The sequence below is a fragment of the Oryzias latipes genome, chromosome 4, assembly GCF_053564925.1.
Source record: "Oryzias latipes strain Hd-rR chromosome 4, Olatipes_Hd-rR_3.1".
In the NCBI taxonomy this organism is placed as follows: domain Eukaryota; kingdom Metazoa; phylum Chordata; class Actinopteri; order Beloniformes; family Adrianichthyidae; genus Oryzias; species Oryzias latipes.
The window spans coordinates 6,531,415-6,558,905 of NC_136240.1; the positions used below are offsets into that span (position 1 = coordinate 6,531,415).

Sequence of the window (27,491 nt, forward strand, 5' to 3'; positions counted from 1 at the left end):
GTTACAGGAAATCTTGATTCTTTTTAGCTGACCAAATACTGTCTATGAAGATGACAACAATTTAAACCTACTACTGTGATGACCAAATACTTATTTTCCACTATAATTTACAAAGAAATACTTTAAAAATCAGACAATGTGATTTTCTGGATTTTTTCCCCTCATTTTGTATCTCATAGTTGATTAAGGTTTACCTATGATGAAAATTACAGGACTCTCTCATCTTTTTAAGGGGGAGAACTTACACAGTTGGTGGCTGACCAAATACTTTTCTGCCCCAGTGTAAGATGATCCTTAAGATTTTTGCTGTGCTGAAAAGGGAACGTCTGCCTCACTCTGAATACTAAAGGTTCTCTGCCGAATTTGAACCGTATTTAACACAATTCCCATTTCAACAGAGTTCCTTATGTCAGAATGAAAAACATTCCCACCACCATGCTTCACTGAGGGGATGCTGTTCCGGTAATCCTTCAAAATACATATAGTGCAGTCATCTTCTACACTTTTCAGGAAGTCTGGATCTTTTTGATGGAGAATGTCTGTTTACTCTCTGAACCAAACTTTTCACTCACTGACTGTAAAAGAGAACTGGACTGTGTGACATCACCTAGTGAAAACAGCTTAGTGAACGCTATTGCAATGACGATATGACTTGTGATACTTGAGTAAATAACACAACAGAAACAACAAATACATCAATTCAATGTCGGTTTATTGAAATTAAAGTTCAGCTGTCTTTATTTATTTTCATCAAACATGACTTAATCATTTATGCCTGTTTTAGCTATAGTACAGGTTTAGGGACATAAGTCTCAACCAAATCGTATAAAGACAAACTATTCCAGTTAGGGGTGTAATGATTGATTTTAATGACGAGCTGATTCGATGTTTGGGGTGGCCGATTCAATTCACCTTTGATTTTGCTTCATTTTGAACGATCCGATTCCCTGACCTAGAATGGATCCAGGACATCTTTATCCAAAACGTCTGCCAGTGTGACTCAGAGAGAAACACCTGCTACTGAACAGTTTTCCAGATTCCTTGGATTTCTTGCAAGATAATCAAGTGTAAATGAATTATGTGTCCAAACAACTAAACACGAATGAATGTGGTCTCCATTCTTAGAACATTCTAGACACTGTATGGTCACATGTCTTTGCTAAATTCAAAGTGTTTCTATGAGGGTAAAAATGTGTCAAAAAGAACGCACTTGTAGATTTGATCCACACATTGAGCTGGAATGATGGACTGATCCGTTTTCGCTGACATCACATGTGTGTTGTCTGCTGTGATGGTACTTGGTCGTTTTTACGTTAAAATAGACTTTCCATGTCTCAGCGCACATGGTATTTTCCAAATTTGATTCGAGTTTTGATTCATCTCATTCTGAAACAAACTTTAATGGGATAGGTCGATTCAGTTCTGAGAGGTCAATCTGATTCGATCCTTGGAATAGAAATCAATTAGTGACCCCTAATTAAACTTATAAACAGAAAAAAAGTGATTTATTCATTTAAAAAAAAGTTTGCTTTATAAATGCTTAAAGGTGTGGATGGGGTCCAAAAGAGCTGTAACCTCACAGGTTTGGAAAAAGATGTGACAAGCCTCCATGCTTGATTTGAGCACGTGACTCCACTTCCTCCTTCGTCAAACATGAGTTTAGTTGGGTTTTAGGCACAAAGTGACAGAACCTCAGAACCTGCACAGCTGCACTGGGTTCTTCTGCTGAAGACACAAGTTACTTGTAATGGGACTCTCCGGCGTGACGTAGCAGGACGTGATTGGTGGCTGGCGCTGGTATATATGCGTGAGTCCTCACTCCCACCCTCTCGCCAGTGGAATTTCATCTGAGCTTCTGCACCTTCAGGGCAGACGAGGAAATAAATAAGTGAGTACTTTGTGGTTACCTGACCGACATTGCTCTCTGGTCGTCACCTTTGCATTCGACCGTCCTCCCCCCCACGAAGCCCTGTTGGGTCCAGAGCCGGCCGAACCGGAGCATATGCCGGCCTGAGTCGGTCTCGGTGTCCGCTCTGCTCAGCTGTCTGTGCCTACGTGGACTCCGCCAGCTAGAACAAACTGATGGAAGCTAACGCTAGCTTGCTAGCCACACCGCAGTTCATTTTAGTACTTTTTTTTAGCTAGCCGGCGTTTATTTAACCGGGCTGGGAGTCCACGTCGGTGGTTCGCGTGAAAGCAAAACGTTTCTATGAAAACGAGGTAATAAACGAGAGTTGTTGGTTTAAAAAAAGCCTGTTGTCTGAAGTTCTGTGAAGGTCTTAGGTAAGCCAAGCTACACGTTAGCCGAGGAGCTACGTGTCACACACAGCAGTGAAAGTTTTTAGCAAGTTTGCTAACTAGCTACCGCTCCGGAGCTAATCGCCCAGGTTATTCAGGTTGGTTCACTTGTGAATAAAAACTATTTTATTTGACACCACATCACTGTCAGACATATTTAAAATCGCCCCATTTTGACCTGATCTGGGAGCATTTTCGTGGCTGGTCGAGGCTGTGAGCGTGACAGCAGCTAGCATTATGCCTCGCTGGCAGCTGTCAGCTAGTTAACTTGATATGGTGTTGACCAGCACTAACTAGGTGCTTAAGTGCCTAAGCCGGGATTGGGGGCATAATGAAGACTACGATGCTGTCAGGCTGCGGGAATCGCCGGGCGAGTTGAACCAGCCGGAGCTACACGTCAGCCTTAACCTGTTGGTAACTCAGCCGAGCTTTATCTACGAGTTCACGTTTGATTGCGTCCACTCTACCTCTACATCTACCAAACAGAACCGTTCTTTGAGACTTACCACAGAGTTGTGATGTGACACGTTCATATTCAGATTTAATTTGATCTCATCCGTGCATTATTAAAAAGCAGAGTCTGAGTTTTTGTGACGTATGTGAAGCTTCAAAACGACAATAATGGCAACCGGTTTGAACAGACTGAACCAAAAATATCAGATTAAACACTGCTTTTAATCAAAACACCAGCACAGTTGTATCAAACCACATGAAAGGATTGTAGAATCATGATTGCACATTTCTTTTATGAATGGTTGGAGGTTCTGCAGCCTCCTCTTAGAGGAGACTGTCTCTAAGTCTGGGGTGTGAAGACTTGGATCCAACCTTCTTGGCCCTCATAGGCAACTGGAGATATTCAAGGAAGACTGTCTCAGTCTGTAGTTGGTAGAGCTGCAGCATGGGGTTTGTTCCCTGCAGCAGCATTAGAGACGGTGATGGAGGAGGTAAGGAGAAAGTATTGACATGTTCTTGCATTCTAAAATCACCAAAGCGGATATTGAACAGCTGCTCATTGATCAGCCTCTTTTGCTATCGCTGCTCGCACATTAAAGAACCACTCAGGTGAAAATGGCTTTTTGGCGTTTTTGACATGTTTTTGTGGCATTAAAAAAAAAAATCTTATGATTGCATTTCTGAGTATTTCTTTATTCAAATAGTTGAGTCAGGAGCAGACAAAAAAAAAAAAACTAGCTTTAAAAAAAGCTTGCAGCAGTGACGTAGGTACTACTGCGGGCCACAAACTCCCTGCTCCGCTCTATTCTGATGCATCCACTTGCAGACAAATGGATCAGAGTACGTCTTTGTTTTCGTCATCTGAGCTGGAATCTGGATCTAAACTGTACGGCTGGTTGCACTGTAACGTTAGGTTGGGGTTGTGAGAGGGTTGTAAGATGGGAGAAAGTCAGAGGTGAATTTCTCATAAACTCCTACTGCTCTGCAGAAACCACGTCCAAGAAAACCGCAGTTAATTTTTAAAATTTTGGCTGAGAACGGCATGATCATTATTAAAAGGTCATTTTTAAATGGGATTTAAAGATGATCGGAGTGGGACTCAAATAAGGTGCTTGTTTGGTAAATGGCGTATACTTATATGGTGCTTTTCTACCTACAAGGCCCAAAGTGCTTTACAGTAACAGACCCATTCACCCAGTCACACACACATTCACACACTGGTGCCAACCTACCACCAGAGGCAAGGAGGGGTTCAGTGTCCTTACCCAAGGACACTTTGACACATGGGTGTGCAAGGCGGGAATCGAACCTGCAATATTACGATCATGGGTCGACCGCCCTACCGCTGCACCACGGCCGCCCCGTTTCTCACTGGTTGCATTAAAAAAAGAAAACCATCTTGAGCCAGAAACAATTAGTTCTGTCTGTGCTGTAATTGCAGCAAAATGAATTTAAGGTAAAGATGGAAACGTTGAAATGAATTTAAAGGACAGATCAACTCAGATCTAGAGGGGACTCATTGTCTTTGGCAGGTTAAACTTGTAAAGTTGGCTCAGAAAGTACTTTTCTGGACTATATTTTTTTCTCTCACTTGACTGTTTAGCTCTTATTTGATGTCCTGATGGTGATGACCCTCAGTCAGAATGAGGACTTTTTTTTTTTTTTTGAGTCTGCTCCTGCTCTGTCGTCTTATCACCTTTACCTTTCAGATCATTGGTCCTACCAGGAAGGCAGAGCATCTGTAGCCCCTTCATTCTAATTATGGTGGTGTCTAAAACATTTGCGCTTGGCAAACTGATCCTGAAGTGCTTCTTACAGCTATCTGTTGTCCTCCTTTTCAGACAAAAGCTGGCAGGCTGACGGGAACTTGCATTTTACAGGACGGATTATCTGGTAACTGACCATTTTGCTGGTAAGTTGTTACAACTGCTTCATTCACTATCTAAGCACACTCCCTTTTAAAAAGCATATTATGGTCCTGGAGAGACCTTCATAGACTGGAATTTAACAGGTTATTGAACCGATTTATTGTAAATTATGACATTTTAAGTTGATGGCACTAACAAAGGCAACGTCGCCTTTCCATAATGTTACTAATGCTTCCTTTTTCAGTGTCAGGAGAAGAGTAAGAAGCCTTGTTTCACTTTAACAGCATTTAGTTTGTGCATTCATGCAGCAAAACTGTTTACTTTGTCAACTTTGTTTTGTAATGTTTGTCAGGATGTAACCGAGCTCTCCTGTTCACCATCACTCTCAGGAATTGCCCTGGACACAAGCTTTTTTCACGTTGTGTTCTAGTTTCTTTAGGATAGTAAAGTGCTCTTAACTTTTGCCCTTAACTCATCTAAACTGGGCTTTGTAAAGTGTGATCTCCAAGATCACACAGTTCTTGATTAGTGATGGTCTGTTAAACCTCAGTTTTTGTGGTTCCTTCTCTTGGCTGGATTTTGATGTAGACGATGCTGAGAAAAGCCCCCTTTTTTATTTATTTGTTTTTAAATTGGTTTATATGGTTCCACTGTGACCTCTAATTATAACAAAGATATATTTAGAATCCTACAGTTTTCTAGAAGTACGGATCAGCTTTACTTGATATATAGCTTGGTCACATGACTCATGGCTAAGCACCATTTTAGTTGAAGTCATTGAACCTTCTTGGCCAAACGCCACCTCCACAATAGTCTTAATCTTTTCTAAATTGAAGACCCATTTGAGAACAATTTCAGCTCTAAATGGTAGATTTCAAAAATGAACCCCCTTTACATTTATATTGGATATTGAATCTTGGGGTGCAGTCACATCAAAGACTGTATAAGGGAACTGGACTGAGTTATTGTAACGCCACACATGGGAAACTGTTTACTTCCGACTCAAACAAAATTACGGTAAATCAATTCAGTTGGCATATTTTCTGTCATTTAGATGTGAGACTACACATTTTTTCAAATGAAAGAAAATGGGATTAGCAAGAACATGCATTAAAAAAAGTACCAGCAAGAATGGTCATTCTCAATAGAAGTCTATGGGATTTTCTTGGAGCCAACAGGTCCCACCCACGACTTGGAAGCGAATTTCTAACGAACTACTGTCACTTTGCAGAAAGCACCCTAAAAAACCCACACAGGTTTTTTGATTTTTGCTAAAAACGACATAACCACAGCTAAGAATGCTTTCAAGAAAGATGACCGGAGAGTGCCTTTTATCAAACTTAACCCAAAAGTACTGAATGTTCCTCAAAAAAGTAATTGACAGCTGGTTACAAAAGGGAGTAATTTCCCATTGACTTAAAAAAAAATAAACTTGTGTACACTGATTTTTAAGATATACCAATAAAAGATGAGTGCTCCCCCAAAAACATCTTTCTTTACATTATCAGCCTTTGCAGATAAGTTGTTGAGCAAACTCCACCTTGGCAAACTGTGTCTATGGGGCCAGGTTGCTTGTATGCCGTAATTTCCGGACTATAGAGCTCACATGATTATAAACCGCACCCATTACATTTTTAAAGGATAAACCATTTTGTACATGCATACGGGTATAACAGCGGTTTTTTTGACTACGGTCTGAAGCCTGAGGCTGGAAGGTAACAACACATGGAAGTCTTCCTTCTCGGTGTCGGATTGGAATAGCTTCAGATATTCTTCGCCACACGCTCTGTTTCTCCTTCGTAGGCAAATTCACTCCTGAGCTTGCGCTGTCCTCAAACCCGTTGGTAATGGTGGATTTTTTTTCATACTGCTTTTAACAATTGCTTTTAACTTGAAAGCTGCGTCATCTGCATTTCTTCTTGCATTTTCCATGAGGGTCTATTCGTGCTATTCATTCACAAAGCAGGAATATACATTAAACTTGCATCTTCCTCGGCACATATACAGTATTCCCCCTGTCTCACTCTTACCCTTTCTGCTCTAGCGCCCCTAGCGGCCGTTGGATAAAATGCATTAAAAAAAAGCATAAATTAGCTCCATCATTGAATAAGCGGCAGGGTTGAAAGCGTGTGACAAAAGTAGTGGCTTATAATCCGGAAATGACGGTATTTAGGCCAAATCCAGGTCCTTCTCCTACAGCTTCTCCCTACCCATATATTTAGCCCTCTAAACGGAGAGTTATGGAAGAACAGTGTCTTTGAATTTTTAAATCCCACTTAATGACGTCATCAATCCTCGTCGGTCATCTACATTGTGGCGTAGCTGACAGCGCTTGGAAAAAAATTAAAAACATCAGTTTTATACCTTCTAAAAAGGTCACGCTAAAACAAAGTCATTACTTACATTTGCATGTAAATTTGCGCTTCAGAGCGCGCCCATGTGGAGAAGAGCGCAGTGGAGGGCTCTGCATGCCTCCGGCGTGAGGGTTAACCCTTAAAAAAAACACTCTTTGGGACAACCCTAGCCCTACAATTGGAGGTGTAGGGGAAGTATTCGGATGCGGCCTTCGCCTCCTAGTGGCTATCTGGTGTCCTGACCTGGGTCCAGTTCCTTTCATTTAGGAGTGGAGGGAAGGTTTGCTCTGTTTACTGCTTCTAACAGACCAGTTTGGATGTGGTGTTGAACGTATAGAGCTGCTAAAATCATCTGATAATCATCTGATCTATCTTGACCAACGTGATTTGATCAGATTTCTGGTTGTGTAGTAAAACTCTGAGTTTATCCCCAAAACTTTTGACTCGTACAGAATAACCGCTTTTACATGAATATAATGGTAGTCAGTTCCAAGTGCAGCAGACATAAGGGACATAAGCCTGCCAAAGAGGAGGCCACTGAGAGGGTTTTCTCTCAAATGTGTTATGTATAAAGGGGGGGGGTGGGCGTAACGGACTACTACCTCCATGCAGGCAACAATTTCCCCTCCAAGGCATGTTCTGTGGAAGATCTCCAAATGTGTGCTTGGTCTGACATCAGAGTTTTAGTTAACCGCTTCCAGATGAATCTAGAGAACTCTGGGATGCAAAATCTACCCAGATAAATGGATTCTGAAAATGTCAACACCCTAACACCCGATGGATAACGAGGTTAATGTTTTTAGTAGTGTCAAAGATCATGCAATCAAAGTTTGGACTTCTATCCTTCAAATAAACAGATGGCTGTTTTAATAAAATAAAAATAAAAGGCGGAACAGTCTTTGACAGATTTTAATGGCCAATTTTCTATTAAACTCAAACTGTTTAGTGGTAAAACAAAGTGATCTGTAGAATAATGTGCTTTTGTTTTAATTGCAATGCTTTAGTCTAAGCAGGACTAGATGGCCGTATGAAAGAGTCTTAATAAAACTGCCCCCTCACTGTTTTACTGGGTACATTTAAACTACTTTCTGCTCCTTGTCAGTTTTTCTGGCCTGCTCTACCGTCAGGCTTCCTATGATAAAAGTGGATGAGATAGGACAGAAAATCCCAAAGTCCATCCATGATAAGCTTAACTGCAGTGTTCAACCTTTGACTTTTGTGCTCAGATTCTTTGTGATGGCCTTGTCCAAATTTGAAAATGGTGTAAGACAGAATTGGGCCAAATGTCAAAATCTAGAAGTGCGTGGAAAGTTTGAGTTCATAAGAACTATTAAAATAGTGTTGAAATGAAGTTGTTTTTCTCATGTTTCTGTTGTGTCACAGTCTAGAAGTGCAGTGTTTTCAGAAGTCGTCTTTTGATCGTCTCATCCTTGGACTATAAATATATCCAAGAGCACGTTTGCTTTTTTTTCCCCTCTGCAGAGTACTTGGGTTGAATTATGTGTGAAATGTGTCTTCCATCAATCAAACCCCATGATTGGAGTGTTCTCCATGCTCATGAATTTGGTGTATGCTCTCCTTTCAGTGGCACACTCGGACTCCGTGTTTTCGTGGGATTTTCACCATGAGCTCAGTCGCTGTACTTACGCAGGAAAGCTTCAACGAGCATCGCAGTGGGCTGTTGCCAGAGCAGAGTGGAGGCGAGTGTTCAAACAAACTCCAACATTGGTGGTGAATTGTAGAGGATAGTTGGGGTAAACGTTTTTTCTCTTTTTGTAGCTGCTGTGGCAGGACCAAGTGGTAAAGAGGAGGAGGATGCTCTCCCCACCTATAAAGATGCTTTCCCCCCTCTGCCTGAGAGGGCGGCCACTCCTGACGGGACCCAGGAAACTGCCAACGCCTGGACCAAGATCCGCCCTCTCAAGTCGTCGATCATCACCCAGGTAGACCTTCATTTACCTCACTCTGCTCACCAAACGAAACGCTTGTAGTGACCCTTTGCACTCATTCTCTCTGCCCCCCCTACTTTGTTTTTTTTTGTAAAGAGAAAAGCAACTTTTTTTTAAAATTCCTAGTGGCTTTACAGAAAAAAAAAAGAAATCTGGAGTTTCTGAGTCCAGTTTTCAAGTCTTACTTTTTCTATGCATTCACACCAAAACCACAATATGGCCTAGAGTTCAATTCAGATAAATGCTCACATCCACAACACATAATCCAGAGCAGGTGGTTGTTTTTTATATGTTTTGTCCACAGTTTAGGAATAAACAATTTCATAGAGAAAACTGAATTTATTAGCAAAAAGAATATTAGTACGATCAGGTCTCCTACACTAAAGATTTTGATCTTGCATGGTTCTGATTTGTCGACGCAGGAGTGAAAATATGCAATGATGTCATGGCTCCTGAATCCATTAAAACACAGCATGTGCTAAAGCAGTGGTCCCCAACCACCGGGCCACGGACCGGTCTGGGGGTTAATTGGTACCAGACTGCTCAGAAAAATGCCTTTTATAACGTATATTTGTTTTTTTATTTCTTGCCTGATTCAGAACAGTGTTTTATTTTGGGAGGGGAGACGCATCCATTACCTACCTTTCTGTTTAACTAGCAATGGTAACAAAAAACAATAGACTTGGAAAGTTTTTGTGCAAATTGGTATGTGAGGAAACTGAAGATTCTTGGACTTCAAAGAGAAAAAAAAAATCTGTATTTCAGAAAGAAAACCAGGAGTCTTTAACAAAAATTGGGATGTTGCGATCCGATCATCTGATCAGAAATTGGCCCATGTCACATGGTTGCAGACTCGATCGACGTCGGATGTTGGACCCAATCAGTGATCAGAGGGAACGTAACATGGCTAAATGTGTTTAAGGTTTTTCATGTGCCGCTGGAGGAGCGCAAGTACAAGGACATCAACCAGTTTGGGGAAGGAGATCAGGCTAAGGTCTGTGTGGACATCATGCACAAGACTGGAGCCCACCTGGAACTGTCCTTAGCAAAAGACCAGGGTCTCTCCATCATGGTGTCTGGGAAGCTGGATGCTGTGATGAAGGCCCGTAAGGAGATCGTGTCCCGACTGCAGACTCAGGTAAGACCCGCTCTAATGACGACAAAAGACACGTTTTTTTATTGTGTCATTTTTCTCATGATGAGGACATGTGAATAGAAAAACATGCTTAAATTGTTTTGCTTTATTCAAATCAGCAGCAGATGAAAAAAAACTCTGTTTGGGTAAAAGGGCCTATTTGTGATGTCAAAAACACGCTGGGCGGGGCACGAGCTCCCTGCAGTGGGGAGGGGAAGGGGGGTGCTCCACACCAATTGTCCTGCCCATAACTCTGAGGCAAATTTCAAATGAACTCGTGCCACTCTAGAGAAATCGTTCTAGAAAACAAGAGTTTTCTGAATTTTTGGCCAAAACTGGCATAATTATGATTAATAAACCACTGGGAACGCTTTACAATAGATCAAAGGAAGACCGGAGTGGGACTTTAATGATCAAAAAGCTCATAATTGGTAAATCCTGCTGTAATGACAGTGTGTATGTCTGTTTTCTGTTTAAGGCCTCAGCTACTGTTGCCATCCCAAAGGAGCACCATCGATTTGTCATTGGCAAAAATGGGGAGAAGCTTCAGGAGCTTGAGCTGAAAACTGCCACAAAAATCCAGATCCCACGACCTGACGACCCCAGCAACCAGATCAAGATCTCTGGTACCAAGGAGGGCTTGGAGAAGGCGAAGCACGAGATCCTGTTGATCTCAGCTGAGCAGGTGAGCTTTCATTTGGCAGTTGTTGCCTCGTGGACGCGCCTTGGCGCCACGCGTTTGAGCCGGCACTCATGTTTGGGGAATTTCAGGACAAGCGTGCTGTGGAGAGGGTGAACATTGACAAGGTGTACCACCCTTTCATCACCGGTGCTTTCAACAAGATGGTGTCAGAAATGGCGCAAGACACCGGTGCCCGCATCAACGTCCCCCCTCCAAGTGTAAACAAGACTGAGATTGTCATCACTGGGGAGAAGGAGCAGGTAGCCCTTGCTGTGGCTATGATTAAGAAGGTTTATGAAGAGAAGGTATGGAAATGATTAGAGGCAGTTCACCATTGTCCAGATTGTGAGTGATTTTTATGGCACAGTGAGCACCTGTTCCTTTGCAGAAGAAGAACACCACCACCATCGCAGTGGAGGTGAAGAAGTCTCAGCACAAATACGTGGTTGGCCCCAAGGGAAACACCCTGCAGGAGATCCTGGATAGAACTGGCGTTTCAGTGGAGATCCCACCTTCAGACAGCAGCTCAGAAACTGTCATCCTTCGTGGGGAGCCGGACCGTCTGGGTCAGGCCCTCACTGAAGTTTATGCCAAGGTGGGACTGCCGTCACCTCTACCGAATCTGTTGCAGAGACACGGCCCGTAACTGAGGGATGTGTGTTTTCAGGCAAACAGCTACACTGTTTCCTCGGTATCGGCTCCCTCTTGGCTGCACCGTTTCATCATTGGCAAGAAGGGGCAAAATTTGGCCAAAATTACTCAACAGATGCCCAAGGTATCTTGACTTTTGTTCACTATGTAGCCATTAAAAATGTCTTCGGCTTTTAACCTACCGGTAATGTTTTTTCTTTGTGGTCTTCATCTTGTCCACACAGGTGCACATCGAGTTCACCGAGGGAGAGGACAAGATCACCCTTGAGGGTCCGACCAAAGACGTCCAAATGGTTCAGAGTCAGATTGAAGCCATTGTCATAGATTTGGTGAGTTTTTCTTCTCCTGAGCTCAGACTTGATGAGCTGTCGGGGAAACATGAACAGCGTCATGTAGCACCTCTGCAAGCATCCAGGTAGATGAGCTAAAACTAAATCCTCACAGGTGAGCCGCATGGACTATGCTGAGATTACTGTTGACCCCAAATTTCACCGGCATCTGATTGGAAAGGGAGGCGTCAACAGTAAGTCAGACTTCCTGTTGGAAACTTTGGCTGCAAAGTTGGAAACGGGACGGAATAAAAAAAAAACGCTCTTTCGAAATTCTAGTTAATCGCATCAAAGAGATGCACAAGGTGACTGTCCGTATTCCCCCCGACAATGAGAAGAGCAACCTGATCCGCATCGAGGGGGACCCTCAGGGTGTGCAGGAGGCCAAGAAGGAGCTGCTGGAGCTTGCGTCTCGCATGGTTTGTAGACCTTTTGGCTGTGCTTGTATATTTATATGTAATGCATTCGAGGGGCAGCTGACGGAGGCTCGGCGTGTCGTGTCTTTGCAGGAGAACGAGCGTACAAAGGACCTGATTATCGAACAGCGTTTTCACAGAGCCATTATCGGGCAGAAAGGGGAGAAAATCAAAGAAGTGCGCGACAAATTCCCCGAGGTGAGCTCAAGCCCCCCATCATCTGGTTTACCGTCTCCCCATAGCTTCTGAGTCACCACCTTGATTTATTTCAGGTCATCATCAATTTCCCTGACCCAGCCCATAAAAGTGACATTGTTCAGCTGAGGGGACCGCGAACTGAAGTTGAAAAATGCTCCAAATTTATGCAGAAGATGGTGGCAGAGATGGTATGAAGGATTTCTGCATCTCCTCTCTTGTGTGGATGTGAATTAGTAGCTCATCTCACTTTTCTTTTCAGGTGGAGAACAGCCACTCTGTGTCCGTCCCCATTTTTAAACAGTTCCACAGAAACATCATTGGAAAGGGAGGCTCAAACATCAAGAAGGTACCGCATCCTCCGCACACGTTTAACTCTGTGGGGGTGGTGGTGGGGGTTGTTCATGCTGTTGCTCAGTGTTTATTTTAATCTATTTTTCTTCATCTTTAGATTCGAGAAGAAACAAACACCAAAATTGACCTGCCTGCAGAAAACAGCAACTCGGAGATGATCGTCATCACTGGCAAGAAGGTGAACTGTGAGGCGGCTCGGAACCGGATCTTGGCCATTCAGAAGGAGCTTGTGAGTGGAACTGAATGCTCAGACTCTTCCATTTTGGTCCAATGTCCCGTTTGCTGAATCTTCTTTCCCCCGTTGACTTCAGGCAAACATCACAGAGATGGACGTGTCCATCCCTTCAAAGTTGCATAACTCCCTGATTGGGTCAAAGGGCCGTCTGGTGCGTTCCATCATGGAGGAGTGCGGCGGCGTGCACATCCACTTCCCCAATGAGGGCTCTGGCGTGGACAAGGTTACCATCAGAGGGCCTGTGGAGGAGGTGGAGAAAGCCAAGCAGCAACTGCTTGCTCTGGCAGAGGAGAAGGTACATCCTGTAACGTGTCTTTGAGTTTTGTTAAGATGTCCTGTGACCTTCCTGCTGCTGTTGGGGTTCCAGTTTGAATAACATCTCTTCCTCCAGCAAACCAAGAGTCACACAGCGGAGCTACATGCAAAGCCAGAGTACCACAAGTTTCTCATCGGGAAGGGCGGTGGAAACATACGCAAGGTCCGAGACAGCACCGGCGCCAGAATCATCTTCCCCACCCCCGAGGACAAGGACCAGGAGCTCATCACTGTGGTTGGCACCGAGGAGGCTGTGCGGGAGGCCCAGAAAGAGCTGGAGGAGCTCATCAAGAGTTTGGTGGGGCTCAAATCCTGAAACGTCCAAATGCTTTACTTATTCAGACCAAACTTTTGAGCTTTTTTTTCCTTCACAGGACAACATCGTGGAGGACACCATGAATGTCGACCCAAAGCACCATCGCTACTTTGTGGCTCGCCGAGGTCAAGTCCTCAGGGACCTGGCTGACGAGTACGGTGGTGTCATGGTGAGCTTCCCCCGCACAGCTTCTCAGAGCGACAAAGTCAGCCTGAAGGGAGCAAAAGAATGTGTGGAAGCAGCCAAGAAGCGGATGCAGGAGATGATTGAAGACCTGGTCAGTAGATGAACCGCTGTCGTCCTCTGCCTCACCTTCCACCTGCTTACGCTCCTCTCGATGTCTTCCAGGATGCTCAAGTAACGATGGAGTGCGTGATCCCCCAGAAGTTCCACCGTTCCATCATGGGTCCGAAGGGCTCCCGGATTCAGCAGATCACCAGAGATCACAACGTGCAGATCAAGTTTCCAGAGCGAGAGGATCCACAAGGTGAGCATGGGTTCTCCCAGGGTTGAGATCCTTTTTATTTTTGAAAAACACCAAACATTTGTAACCTTCTTTCAGCAGCAGCTCATTCAGAGGCTCCTGCACAAGAGAACGGAGAAGCTAATGGTGAATTGAAGGAGTCTGTTGATCCAGAAGCCCCCAAAAGGTGTGACGTGATCGTCATCTCCGGCCGTAAAGAGCGATGTGAAGCTGCCATCGAAGCCCTGAAGGTTGGAGATGAGAGCTTTGTTTTTTAAAAAACACCCTGCAGCTGCTTTTCCTGAACCACCTTCCTCTTCCAGGCTTTGGTTCCTGTGACCATTGAGGTGGACGTGCCTTTTGAGCTTCACAGATACATCATTGGACAGAAAGGAAGCGGAATTCGCAAAATGATGGATGAATTTGAAGTTAGTGGGGGGGGTTTGGGAGCGTGGATGAGATGTTTTGATGGGTGTCGTGATCGGAATGTCTTCCTTGCAGGTCAATATTCAAGTGCCTGGTCCTGATCTCCAGTCTGATAAAATCTCAATCACTGGTTTGGCCAGTCACCTTGACCGCGCCAAAGAGGGGCTGCTGGAGCGCGTCAAAGAGCTGCAGGCAGATCAGGAGGATCGGGTTAGCATGCACTCCATTAAAGCACATCCGTGTGTACTGGAGACGGACAAAGCTGCTGTTAGGATATTATTCAGTGCTGGTGCATAGACTGAACTGAGTGCATGCAGCAGCTTTCATTGAGATGAATTTATGAATGGCAGCTTCATGACATTTTGGCTGCAAAAGCTTTGCTCTGCAACTTTTTTCTTTTCTAGAGTTGTTTTGCATGAATTCTTCTTGAACTCCAGCGTGTCGTCTCCTCTGAACCCCCCCCCCCCCACACACAGGCACTAAGGAGCTTTAAGCTGACCATCACTGTGGACCCCAAGTATCACCCCAAAATCATTGGTCGCAAGGGAGCCATCATCACGAACATTCGCACCGAGCATGACGTTAACATCCAGTTTCCAGAGAAGAACGATGAAAATCAGGTACAGGGTTTGTTTCCCAGGGGTTTTAGTAATGCCACTACATTTTCAGTGTCAAGTGTAGAAATTAAGATAAATCATTGTTTTCACTACGAGTTAAAAGACAAAAAAAGGCTTAAAGTTGCAAATTGGTGTTTTTAAAACGTTCTTGTAGCATTTTTCTGATGTATGGAAGTCATTTATAAAGAAGGTTGAGCTCAAAATAGCATTTTCTTCAAGTTTCTTCAATCTGTTGTGAACAGAAGCAAACAGAAAAATGCCAAATCTTTTAACTGTGACATAAAGACGAAAATGAACTACAATCCAGCTCCCTGCTCTGCTCCATTCTGATCATCCACCTGCAGACAAATAGATCCACAAACATCTTTGTTTTCCTCGTCTGAGCTGGAATCTGGATCTAAACTGATAACTCCAGTAAGCTAGCGGGAGAGCGTGTAAACAGATGGGTGATGGGAAGTGGGGGCTGGCCTAATCTATGCCAACAGTTCTGTCCACAACTCTGCTCTGCAGAAACTATGTCCTAGAAAACACAGGTTTTTTCTTATATTTAGATAAAAACGACGTAATCATAGTTGGAAACCCATTTAGAATGGATCAAAAGATGTTCTGAGTGGGACTTTAAACCTTTTTGTTTTTGTGTCCTCAAGGATCAGATAACCATAACAGGGTATGAGCACAAAGCCATAGCAGCAAGGGACGCCATCCAGGCCATTGTAGATGAGCTGGAGGAGATGGTCTCTGAGGACATCACGCTGGACAGCAGGGTCCACGCCCGCATCATCGGAGCGCGCGGCAAGGGCATCCGCAAAATCATGGACGAGTTCAAGGTGGGACTTGGTTTTGAGACTTGGCTGGGTTTTGAAGAGGCGGGCGGGCCTGTGCGAGTCACCTGCTGCATCAGCACGCTGGCAAGAACAGAAAAACTCTGCAGCGACATCAGTGAAGTAGACTTCACTTTTCAGACTTTTCAGCTCTCATCTGTCTGCTCAGCTGCTGGACAGGACCAGTTTATATAAAACAAAAAACTTTACTGCCGCAAAGACGTCAGTCTCTCATTTTCTCTCTAGAATACACAGTAAGTTGGGTTATCATAACAAACCTATCCTTTATTTAGGATTAATTCTTTCCATTCAATTTAGTTTGTTTACTTGAAACTGCTTCTGTTGAGTGTTTATGGATTTTACTTTGGACTAACTGAGCGTTTTTTTTGGTCATTTTTCCAGTTCACCATCTTTAATTTCTTTTGCTAATTTAATCTCACATGTGTTTTTAATATAAAAAAAAGCTAAAATGACAAACTTATTACATTATTAAGCATTTCCTCTCTACATGCAGTGCAATAGACCAACAGTTTTCTTGTCCATTTTACTTTATTTTTGTGTGTAGCGAGGTGTGTAAATGTGTAATATGCTGCTAAATTAAAATGTATACAAATATTTCCTCCTCTTCGTGGATTTTTATTATTATTATTGCTTGTTTTAATGTTTCCATGGTCTGTCCATCTTCAGGTGGACCTGAGATTTCCTCAGAGCGGAGCTGCAGACCCGAACGTCGTGACGGTGATCGGCCGCCCTGAGCATGTGGATGAAGCCATCGATCACCTCCTAAACCTGGAGGAGGAATACGTAAGCTCCTCTCATCGCCCTTCTCACTGCGCCTCCCAGCAGATCAGCGCTGATGTCATCTAAATTTCAGATGGCAGACGTGGCGGAAAATGAGGCAAAGATGGCTCACATGAGGCCCTCTGGCGGTAGTGTTGCTGCAGGCGGCGGCGGCGGCGGTGGTGGAGCCTCCGATGAGAGCCGTGGTCCATCCAAAGGTTTTGTGGTGAGGGAGGCTCCCTGGGCTAACCCCAATGAGAAAGTGAGTTTTGGGAAGCCTCGTGGCTGCAACGTGCTCCCCCATCTTCAGTCGTTTCATCGTGGATTCTGTCTTTCAGGCTCCCGACATGAGCAGCTCTGAAGATTTCCCGAGCTTTGGAGCTCCGGTCCCAACCAAGACCTCCCCCTGGGGGCCCAAACGCTTTTAAGCCATGCTGGTACAGATGGACCCGAGTCTAACCGGTCACAATCGTCTCCGTCGTCATTCCCCCTCTTGGCCTGGACTGACTGCTGACCCTCCGAGTGCTCAAACCTGACAGTCATCCATTTCTCCTGGCCTTGGCCTCCAGTCAGCATCTACAAGTGCTCCGGGCTGTTGTGGTTGACGTGTGAGCGCTGTCCCTGCATTTAATAACTGTCTTTTGCTTGAATCGTGTGACCGGTGACGCGGTCGAGTCTGCAAAAAACAGAGGTTTAAATGTCAAGTGAAGCTAACGGTGCATTTGGTTTCACACTGCTATACCAAATTCTGGTGGCCAGACATCAGCTTATTCTCATTTCCAGCCGCCCTTAGTTGCCTTTGCAGAAAACGGCTGACCAGATTCTGAATACTAACCCCGCCCCCTCCGCTTCGTCCATGTAGCTGAGTGAAGTGTCCGTTCGTAGCCCCACGTTCTCTGTTGTGGTTGTCCCGTTCATTCGCTTGTAGCCGTGCTTCTGTGTACTTGAAAACGTGGCATCTACCTTGCAGCCTTATGAGCTTTTGGGGGGCGGCGGCGGCGGCGTCAGCTTGCGTTCAGCCACACATACTGCCAGATGCTTGGAAAAGATGCCATAACAAAACTTTGTACAACACTAGACATTTAACCTCACACTAACTGTTGAATGGACTTTTTGTAAACATCCGAGTAAAAGACTACAGAGAAATAACCCGACTGTTTCAGGCAAAACAACAGAATCTCTTGTGCCAACCGTCTGTCCAGTGACGTCCCGTGTTCCTCACCTTCTGTTTTGGGTCAGCGTCCAGTTCCTTTCGTCTTCCAGTTGCTATGCAGGTCGAGCTGGTCCGCAGCAACGGTCCTCCCCTTCGTGTTTTCAATCAGCCTTACAGCTAGAACGATAAAAACCAGGTGGAGATGCAAATCATGGTGCATTTGTAACGACTGGAAATCCTCCAAAAAGCTCAGATTCTCACCCACAGACACAATAATGACCTTTACCCTTTTGGTGGACGCTTGGCTTGTTAGCTGCTAAACCATCGCATCCGTCTGTCCTGGTTTCTATCCTTCTAGTACAAAAAAAAATATGCAAATGCCATCAAAGTGAACGGTTATCGATCACACTGGGAAAAAAGTCCAAAAATCAATTAAAAATTGAAAATCCTTTGTCGTCTGCTGTTGCTTGGTGTTTCCCAGTGTTGGATGTAAAACTAAGGAGACATTTACTTGAAGACTGGAAGCTTTGTGTTTAGATGGAAAGAAATGTGGAAGTACTTCATCCAAATGTAGAATCCTCATTTCCACAGGTGTGATTAGCCATCTGGGGGGAAATGTTTCAGCTTAAAGAAGGTGGCACCTACTCTGAGACCCCCCTGTCGCAGGGGCTGGGGGCCCCTGGGGTGGTCCTTCCGGCCCTGTTCTGGGTGGCTGATGTTCGGCGGATTTCCTCGGTCTGCTTCTCCCTGTGGGTGTCTGAGGGGCCCTGGCTCCCACTGATGCCACGCCTTCAGCGGGGGTTCTGGAACGGGGGTAACTTGGTGTTCCCTCTCTTCCCTTATCCATCAACCACTACAGTTCAACTAGTTCAACCATTTGGCACCTTTTTTCCTAATTTTCTTTTTTTGTTGTGATCTGTAATATATTTTTAAATCTAATCTATTATTGCTGTGAAAAGCCTAGTTTTTAGGGTTTTATTTAAATTTGTGGCACAGTAGATCAAAATACAGCTAGAAATGTCTTTATAAAATACCGTATTTTCCGGACTATAAGTCGCTCCGGAGTATAAGTCGCACCAGCCCAAAAATGCATTATAAAGTAGAAAAAAACACAGACAAGTCGCACTGGACTATAAGTCGCATTTTGACGGGAAATTTATTTGACAAAATCTGAGACCAAGAACTAATAACTTTCACAACCTCATATGACACAATCATAGCAGACTGTTTATCTCATAATTTCACAGTAATTCTTTATCATGCTTATTTATTCCTTTCATGAAGCATCATTGGCCAACTAATACTCTGTTTTCATCCTGTATTTGTAGAAACAGTTGTCATTTTTATTGCATTTCTGAATCTATGAAATCATTGGAAAATAGAATATTATGTTTTTAGCCTTCAAGATCTTACTGTAAAAAAAGGTTTGCTGATTCTCTGAGTCACTTAACAAACTCTTAACACTTAACATACCTCATACATCAAATTGACCCAGGAACATCATCTCTGTTCCTCACAAATGAACATAACAGGAGGATTAACAATGTATTTATTTCAATTTAGTTCTAATATAAGTCGCTGTGGAGTATAAGTCGCACCCCTTGCCAAACTATGAAAAAAAGGGCGACTTATAGTCCGGAAAATACGGTATTTATCATAAGACTTCCAACCTTAGCTTTTACACCACCATGATTCCCCCCCCCCCCCCCCCCCCCCCCCAAAGTCAGAAAAAATAAATACATCGGGTCCAGAGTTTCTCTAATTTAACACATCGGGAAAGCAGAAACTCTTCCTAGCGATCTAAAGATTATTGCTCCCAACCTTGTTGTTGATGCCATAATGCACATGTTTGCATTCATTATTCCACAGCTTCTGACAGCTAGACGGTAGAAAAGAGGGATTTGATAGTTTCCTTCAACCTATTTGGTGACTGTGATCATTTTGAAGACAAGGATGCAGCAGTCTAAGAGGAGACATTAGGAGGTGACACCGGAGGAATTGAACTATTTAGACTTTTGCTGCATCAATTGGATAAAAATAAGCCTCTTCAATTAGGAAAAAACTTCTAAAGGTAAAATGTCCATGGAGCCATTGAGGGTTTCTGTACTGTCACTGATCCCAGTTTTTCTATTTTCTAGACTGAGATTTGACGGAATTAGTTTTTTGGGTTTTGAGATTTTTTTTTTTTAACCCTTTGACAGCTGAAAAAAAAAAGAAATATTGCATTTTGTTTTTGCAAAATGGTATCAATTATGATTAATTGGATGATTTTAGTAAATCCTTGCGTTAGTTTAATGCAAAAACATTGTCATGAATGTTCAGGAAAATAAGCACTTTATTTTACCCACTCTTTAATTTGATTCACACACTTTTAACATGAAGTCTATATTACAAAGAATTATCAACACATTTTCAATTCTTTTAGATTCAGTAAGGCAATTAGTCATTTTAAAAAAAGTAGCAATGGATGAGTTATTCTCAAAGTTTTGTAAAAAAGCAAAACCTTTCCCACCAGAAATGTTTTTTTTAATTTAACGGAAGGAGCCATTTTCAAAGCAGGAGCAGGAGAAGCCTTTCTACTGCCCCTAGTGGAATGATGACGAACTGCAGGTTCCATTCAGAGTTGAGGAAAATGGATCATGCTATAGACATGGGTTGCAGAAATTCATGTATCAAAAATGCATACATAGAGTTGAGCTGTTTTCTGCCGACAGAGTTAAGAAGTTTTACTCTAAAAGCAGATTGAATGAAAGATCATTTATTTAGGTAATTAAGTTACCTTGTCATTCATCAAAAAGTGAATTTGTAAACAAACGTAAGGGTTCTTTTTGAAAATCCCTTTTGAAATGGAACATTTTTTTTCCTGCCGTCCATAATGTGCGTATGTGCATTCTTAAATTCCTTGTTCCTTGGAAACTGAAGCATTTTTCAAATCAGAGTTCTGCGTTTGACAGAGCTGAAGACGCCTCCTCCCTTCTTCAGCCTTGATGGACCTCAGAACAGAGCAGGTGATGAACGTTCGCTCATCCTTTCTCCAGACCCGACTGAGCCTCTTTCATGAGGTGCTCCTGCGTTTGAGAGGAGGCTCTCATCAGACCTTTCAGGCATAATCACCACACAATTAAGATAATTTCCCAACAACTGCTGGTGGCAAGAAAAGCAATTTCTACGCCCTGTAATCGAGACTGGCTGTCAGATTAAGATAGCAGGCGATTTAAAGGGAAATTGTTTTGACCAACTCTTTGGAGTGGGATCCAGGTGGGCTCAGATATCTGTCTGCTCTCTGAGGTTGCCTTCAAGGTAAAGCAGTTTTGACTTTGAAAATGAAAGAAACATTTGAGTGTTGGATTGGTGTCCCGGAGCATTTGTCGCCTTATAACCTGCCTCTGCTGCCATCTGCTCCTGCATCTCCTGACAAGAAAGAGGCGAGCAGCCTCTTGTCTGGTTTCTCTGCTTCAGCTGCCATCCAGTCACTGACTTCATATTAACAGTGGCTGCATGAAATTTGTCAAAGCGTGGGGGTGGGCGTTTGAGCAAAAGCCAAAAACATGCAGCCGAAATAAATCTTTATGAATCTCTGTTTTTCTCCACATTTCTTTTTACAACGGGCTGCAATACAAGCCAGCGCTTCAGACCTCAGCCCATCAAATCATCTTTGATCGCACTTGTCCTTTAACTTTTCCTTTTCTTATGCCATTAAAAAAACAGTTTGGGTTAATCATAAAATCTACAAGTCGGACATTATCGTTTGACTGAAATGAAGATTTCATATAAATTGATTTAGGCTTTGTTTCTGTTAACTGATGTTTGTGGATTTGTGTAATTGCTGTTTGTGAATGATGGAGCGCTCAGCCCGAGGCCTCACAGTCTCTTATCTATCAAAAAAAAAAAAAAAAACACGTTAAGCTCAATTGACATTGTTAATATTGTGTATATATACATATATATATGTATATATATATATAGAGAGAGCTCGAGATCGAGATATAGATGTATATGTGTGTCTATCCATCAATTTCTGAATCCCTTTTGGAGTTACAGGGTTGCTGGAGCCTATCCCCATTACTGCCGGGTGGGGGCGATGTACACCCTGAACAGCTCTCCCATCTGTTTTTTTTACTATTTAGAATGATCAAGTAACCAATGAAGCTGGTTTTTAAATGAGGAAGCTGGAATTCCAAGAGAAAACTCATGCATGGACCAGGAGAACCACTACAACCACTACATCACCGTGCTGCCGGTATCATATTAATGTAAATAACTCAGTTTCCCGTAATTTTCTCAGCTTCAGAAACTTCTGACTGGAGTTGGACTGTGGGAGCAACAGCTTCTGCCTCGTTCTACCCTCTGAAGCTGTGTTCACACCGCCCTCGGCAACGTGTGCTCAAGCGACCGCTTCCAATGAAAAGTCTATGAAGGCATAAGGGGTGTTGGAAAAAATTGTTTCGGCGATACTTTGCGATAGATCATTTGGCGATACTTGTATCGATTCAAAATGCTGTCAGGATGATATTTATTTAATTATTTATGAGCGTCCTTCGGTGTCTGACTCTTGTTTTCCACTTAAACCCCACAACCGCTAGTGGGCAGCACCGCCCACTGAGCCTCTTTGAGCAGCTCTACAACACACAAAACTACAAGATCTGAGCTAAAAGGCAGCTTGTTCTGTTGTTATGAGACATGAACTACTTAGTTTTTACTTAGGATGGGTACCGAACCAAAACGCCATGTTATTGTCAATATCATATAAAACGCAGATTGTGGTGCTTTGTAGCGGTTCAGATAAGAAAGAGTGAAGCACTGCAGCTGCACAGCAGCTAATGCACGGAGCATCAGGCAAATGCTGTCTGCAAACGGACCAAAGTTCTGCAGAACCTCACAGCAATAGATTCTAGTTCAGCGACCTGATGGGTCAGAGTGATGTGTACAACACTCTGAAAAAAGACCAACCTTGTGGTGATGACTGTTACTAGTTTACTTCTACGTGTGAGAAAGTGGAGCTGCACAGCAGACTGTCATGGAAATAAAGCATCTTAGACACATTAAAGCAACTTTCCATTCATCCTGTCATGCTGCCTCATCATCACATTTATTTTTTCTAGAAAGAATTAGTTTTTGTTTTCTCCCTTTATTTTTGAAAACCATTCAGGCTCAAAGAACAGTTTAAAAGTACAGGAGAAGCTAAATTAAGCAATGTTGAAAATAAACATTTTATTTCCGCAATCAACCTTTAGGACATTGTTGGTTAAGGTGCATTCATTCCATTTTTCTTTTACTTAAACTGAAAAATATTTTCTTGTGGAAATCAGACAAAGATGACTGTTCCCTTTCTATATTTTAAGTTACCAAAATAAAAGCACTATGAATTTGCTTGGGTAAAAGCAACTTCTATATGAGATACAGTTGCAGTTCTTAACATTGTGATCATTAAACTGAATTTTACAATTTTATGACAATGAAAGACGTGTTCATATTCAGATAGAGTTTTTTCTAAGTCATATTTAAAAAGAAAAAAGAGAATGTGTTCCGGTACAATATTGGGACACGTCTCGTATCGCCAGACTCTTGCCAGTACATACCCCTAGTAAACATAGTGCACTGTACAGTGTGTTCACCAGGTTGCAGTGCTGTCCAAATCTACTATTCCAACATTGAGTGCCCTAGAAATTTCCCAGAAGTCTCTGGGAAAAGCCACTGTGTATCGGTTCTCACGACATGGGGAAGCATAAATCACAAGGCATTGCGTTGGAGCAATTATGCACACAAAAAAAGTGTTGAAATATATATATATATATATATATATATATATATATATATATATATATATATATATATATATATATATATATATATATATATATATATATATATATATATATATATATTAAAAAACAAACGTTTTTATCTTCAGAACACAGCAGATTCATGAATAGTCTTCTTGAAATACTTGTTGATTAGATTTTCCCTTTGTGAAACCAGTGATGTCATATTGTTAATTCAAAAGAAGTAGTAAGCATGGTGTCCCAATTGCTTTTAAAATCCAGGGCACTCAAGTCCTGCACTAGATAGGTTTTTAGTATTTAGGGAGTAGGGGGGAATTCTGACACATTATTTTCGTGATATCTTTTCGTAGGTGGACGACGGCCTTGGCAGCGTGTCTGCATGTCTCCTACGAAAACAAACATCCTAACTTTTACAAAAATGGATGTGTATACTGCGTATATCTGCCTTTAGCAGTCCCTGCGTTTACTCCAAAAATGCGGCTCAGCGTTTGTTACAGACAGACATCTGTTGGAGACCGGCATTTATTCCATCACAGACAGAATGTTGATGGCTTATGGGTTCATTTTGCGGTGAAATTCAGCCAAGACATGCAGACAAAAAACACGTGATAAACATTTCAGGATTTGTCAAAATGATAAGAACATTGTATTATGTTCTGACCATTGACAGTAAAATAAGAACTGGACTGAACAAACCCACCTCCCTCGCGGTCCACATGGAAGTACCTGCAGGTCCCAAAAAGCAGAAATCCCAAAGCAATTTATTTCTCTATAGAAGTCTACTGCTCAGTCATTATGTTCGTCAGAATAACCATTTCTGCTCTACTACCTATTATTAACATGTTGTTGCAAATCCACATTGTTTTAAGTGATATTTTTGCTGTAGTTCAAGTAAAATGAATGTTTGAAGTGTTTGACAGATTTTCCTGAGCCCGCTTTCAGTGATAGGGGTGTGGTCTTCTCGCATGCTCACTCCTGATTAAAGAGAGTGGTTGCCATAGAAATGTGGATGGACCAATCACGGCTTACTGAGGACATCTGGTTCCAACATGGCGAAGGGTGTATTGCGGAAAATGGCGACTGAACTGGCTTTATTTGGTTGGAACAGGAAGCAAGGCATTTTTGGGTGATATCACTCACTAGGTCCAGAGTCAATGAGCCCCCCTCCTACCCAGAAGCAACATAGCAACACTTTATCAGATTCAAATGTCCCCAGATATCATTATTCAGTACAAAAAACTTTCTTGAGCTCAGGAACTTGTTAGTGAAATAAAAAAAAATATATTGCTTACCGTGTAACCTATAGCAACTATTGCATGATCACAGAACAAGCCTTAGAGTTTAAACCAGTCTGACGTTTGCTTTACAGCTGTGTCGAGATCTGTGGCAAAAGCAATGGAGAAAGACACTACAGAAAGTAATGCAAGTCATATTGACAATACACAATCCTGGCAAAACTTTGAGTAGTGCTCTTGACAGTCGTTTGAACCGCAAACTTTGATTCTGTGTTTCTGTGATGATTTTAAAATTGATTTAACTTCCCATTTAATATAAGCAAATGTGAAAAAACAGATTTTTGGCACAAACGGAACCTCATACACTTTCAGCGACCCTAAAGCTTGTTGGCTTTTGTAGATGGAAACAAAAGGCTTTATTTCAGTTTTAGAGCCAGATAAGTCTAAATGTGTCGCTTTGGAAGGTATAACCACCATAGTATTAACAGCAAACTTTGATTTGATATTTCTGGTTTGACTTTAAGATTGTTTGCAGCTTTCAGCTAAAAGCAGCAACACAATAAAGCCCTAGATCCGGGAGGTATTCCAGAAAGCAGGTTATGCTAGTTACCACGGTAAGTTTGAGGCTAAGGAAGTGGATAACCTCAGCTTTCAGTTCCAAAAACAGAGGTATGTTTCAGGGTATGTCAAGTTGCCATGGCAACTCATGCTCTGAACATAACCTGGTCTGGAGCAGGTTTAGTTGAAGCTTAGTTTGTTTTCAGAGAGGTGAAGCAGCATGGCGTGTCCATTTGAAGATGATTTAGTGGATGAAGAAGCTCAGATAATACTTTTTCCACCGTGAGAGGGTGATGAGACCACATATGGATGTTGGAAAGATAAACTTTTTTACTTTGATCTAACTTAGTTATTTGCTTCAGTTAAGAGAAATCATTGTTTTAGTTAAGTCAGCTTAAAAATAACACGTAGTTTTCAGACAGTTATTTTACTTTCTTACAAATTAATTCAATTAAGTAGGTGTAACTTTGGTGCTGCTGTTAGATCGGCACCGCAAGGAATTGTGGGATACTATTCCCTTTGCCTGTCTGGACGGATTTGGGTTTAAGTGTGGCTTTTTGACCAAATGTGTTTAGTTGTTTAGCTGTTTTAATGTGTTTTGTCTAGTTTTTTATCCTGTTATGTTTAATTCTTTCTGGAACATGAGTGAGAGGGAGGGAGAGGATGATGAGGTTATTAAGCACCACTAGTGCAGTAATATTGTCTAAGTACTGAAGTTACAGTCAGAATCATGAAATGTAATTGCATGCTATATATTGTAAATCCACACTGTATCATTTATTTTAATTTCATAAAAATGAGAAAAATCTGCAGCCCTTAATTTAGACATATGAGAGTTCAAGAAGTTTAATAAATTAATATGGAAAAACCTTTCATTGAATTGGAGTAACAGACATTTAGTTAGATAAATATGTAATTTTGGCCCTGCGACAGACTGGCGACCTGTCCAGGTTGTCCCTTCCTTTCGCCCACAAGTAGCCGGGATAGGCTCCAGCAGCCCCGTGACCCCGAAAGGGATAAACGGCAGAAGATGAATGAATGAATGTAAATTGGATTTTTATAAACAACTAATGAGTTGGATAGACATAAGAAATTAGGTTGAATCAATTTAACTCAATTACTTGTTACTAATTGAATCAATTCATTCAGGTTGTATAAGTTGTTTATATATACATCCCAATGTAATTGGAAATGAGATAGAAACTCGTGCGTTTACTTTGTCCATTATTTGTCCATAGAAACTCTTTCTTTTGCTGATGATGCAGCAGTATACATACATACATACATACTTTTTTGATGGACGTATAATCTTCATACGCCCTCATTAATCTCAGACTCCGTCTCACTGAATTGTAGCGCTCTCTGTTTTTCTCCACGCGTTTCCATGGTGACTCCGGAAATCGGCGATCCATTGAGAATGTCTTTATGTACCTGCTGTGCACGTGCATTAACCCAGGGTTACCAAGTGGAGCGTAATTACGCCAATTCATATCCGGTCTTTTGGAACCGACATACCCAGAGTAAGCAAGTTCAGGCGGACTTCAGCCAGAGTTCAGGGTTAAAGTCAGGTTAGTTTAAACATGCTTTCTGGAATACCCCCCAGGAATACCCCCCAGGAATACCCCCCAGACACTGTGAGTGTAACCTTTGTGCTATCCTAGGCACTTTAACGTTGGGAGCTGGGTCATATAGCCTAAGCAAATGTAAATATCATAAATTGGTGGAAACTAAATTGAAACAAATGCAAAAAAACAAAACATTATATTTTTTAAACTTAAAATCAACTGAAAGTAACTAAATGAATAAGTGGTGTTTGGCAATGCAAATCTACATGGGAAAAAACACCAAAAGAATGAGCAAACACATATAAAATAAAAATAAATAAAAAGTCAAATTGGAAACAAAACTTTAGTGCATCCAGTCCAGGAGTAAGCAAATCTAATCTGGACATATAAAGGTAGACCAAAGAGACTTAAAAATCTCAAAATGTTCCAGGACTCCAATTTTCTTCACTTTGGAGAAAGCAGGAAGCTGTGAGACCACCAGGATTATCGTTATTTGCTTCAAACAACAAGACTTGGAAGATTTACAATACAACTGAAATA

General features: G+C 42.3%; 1 protein-coding gene across 2 annotated transcripts; it reads left to right on the forward strand.

Moving 5' to 3' along the window:
- The first annotated feature begins 1,661 nt into the window (after positions 1-1,661).
- hdlbpa (high density lipoprotein binding protein a) lies at positions 1,662-18,261 on the forward strand. 2 transcript variants are annotated; one of them, XM_011473777.4, is made up of 28 exons: positions 1,662-1,888; positions 4,593-4,663; positions 8,559-8,673; positions 8,753-8,916; positions 9,845-10,060; positions 10,536-10,742; positions 10,829-11,044; positions 11,128-11,334; positions 11,407-11,514; positions 11,615-11,719; positions 11,835-11,913; positions 11,999-12,138; positions 12,229-12,333; positions 12,408-12,521; positions 12,593-12,679; positions 12,782-12,913; positions 12,996-13,214; positions 13,311-13,532; positions 13,609-13,827; positions 13,899-14,037; positions 14,113-14,264; positions 14,337-14,441; positions 14,515-14,649; positions 14,916-15,059; positions 15,704-15,883; positions 16,565-16,681; positions 16,752-16,919; positions 16,996-18,261. In XM_011473777.4, the coding sequence occupies exons 3-28, from the start codon at positions 8,598-8,600 to the stop codon at positions 17,083-17,085; spliced, it is 3,846 nt and encodes a 1,281-aa protein (XP_011472079.1). In that variant the 5' UTR covers positions 1,662-1,888; positions 4,593-4,663; positions 8,559-8,597; the 3' UTR covers positions 17,086-18,261. The 2 variants fall into 2 exon arrangements, with proteins under 2 accessions (XP_011472079.1, XP_020557568.1); XM_020701909.3 differs by having other exon boundaries at positions 14,116-14,264.
- The last annotated feature ends 9,230 nt before the right edge of the window (positions 18,262-27,491 follow it).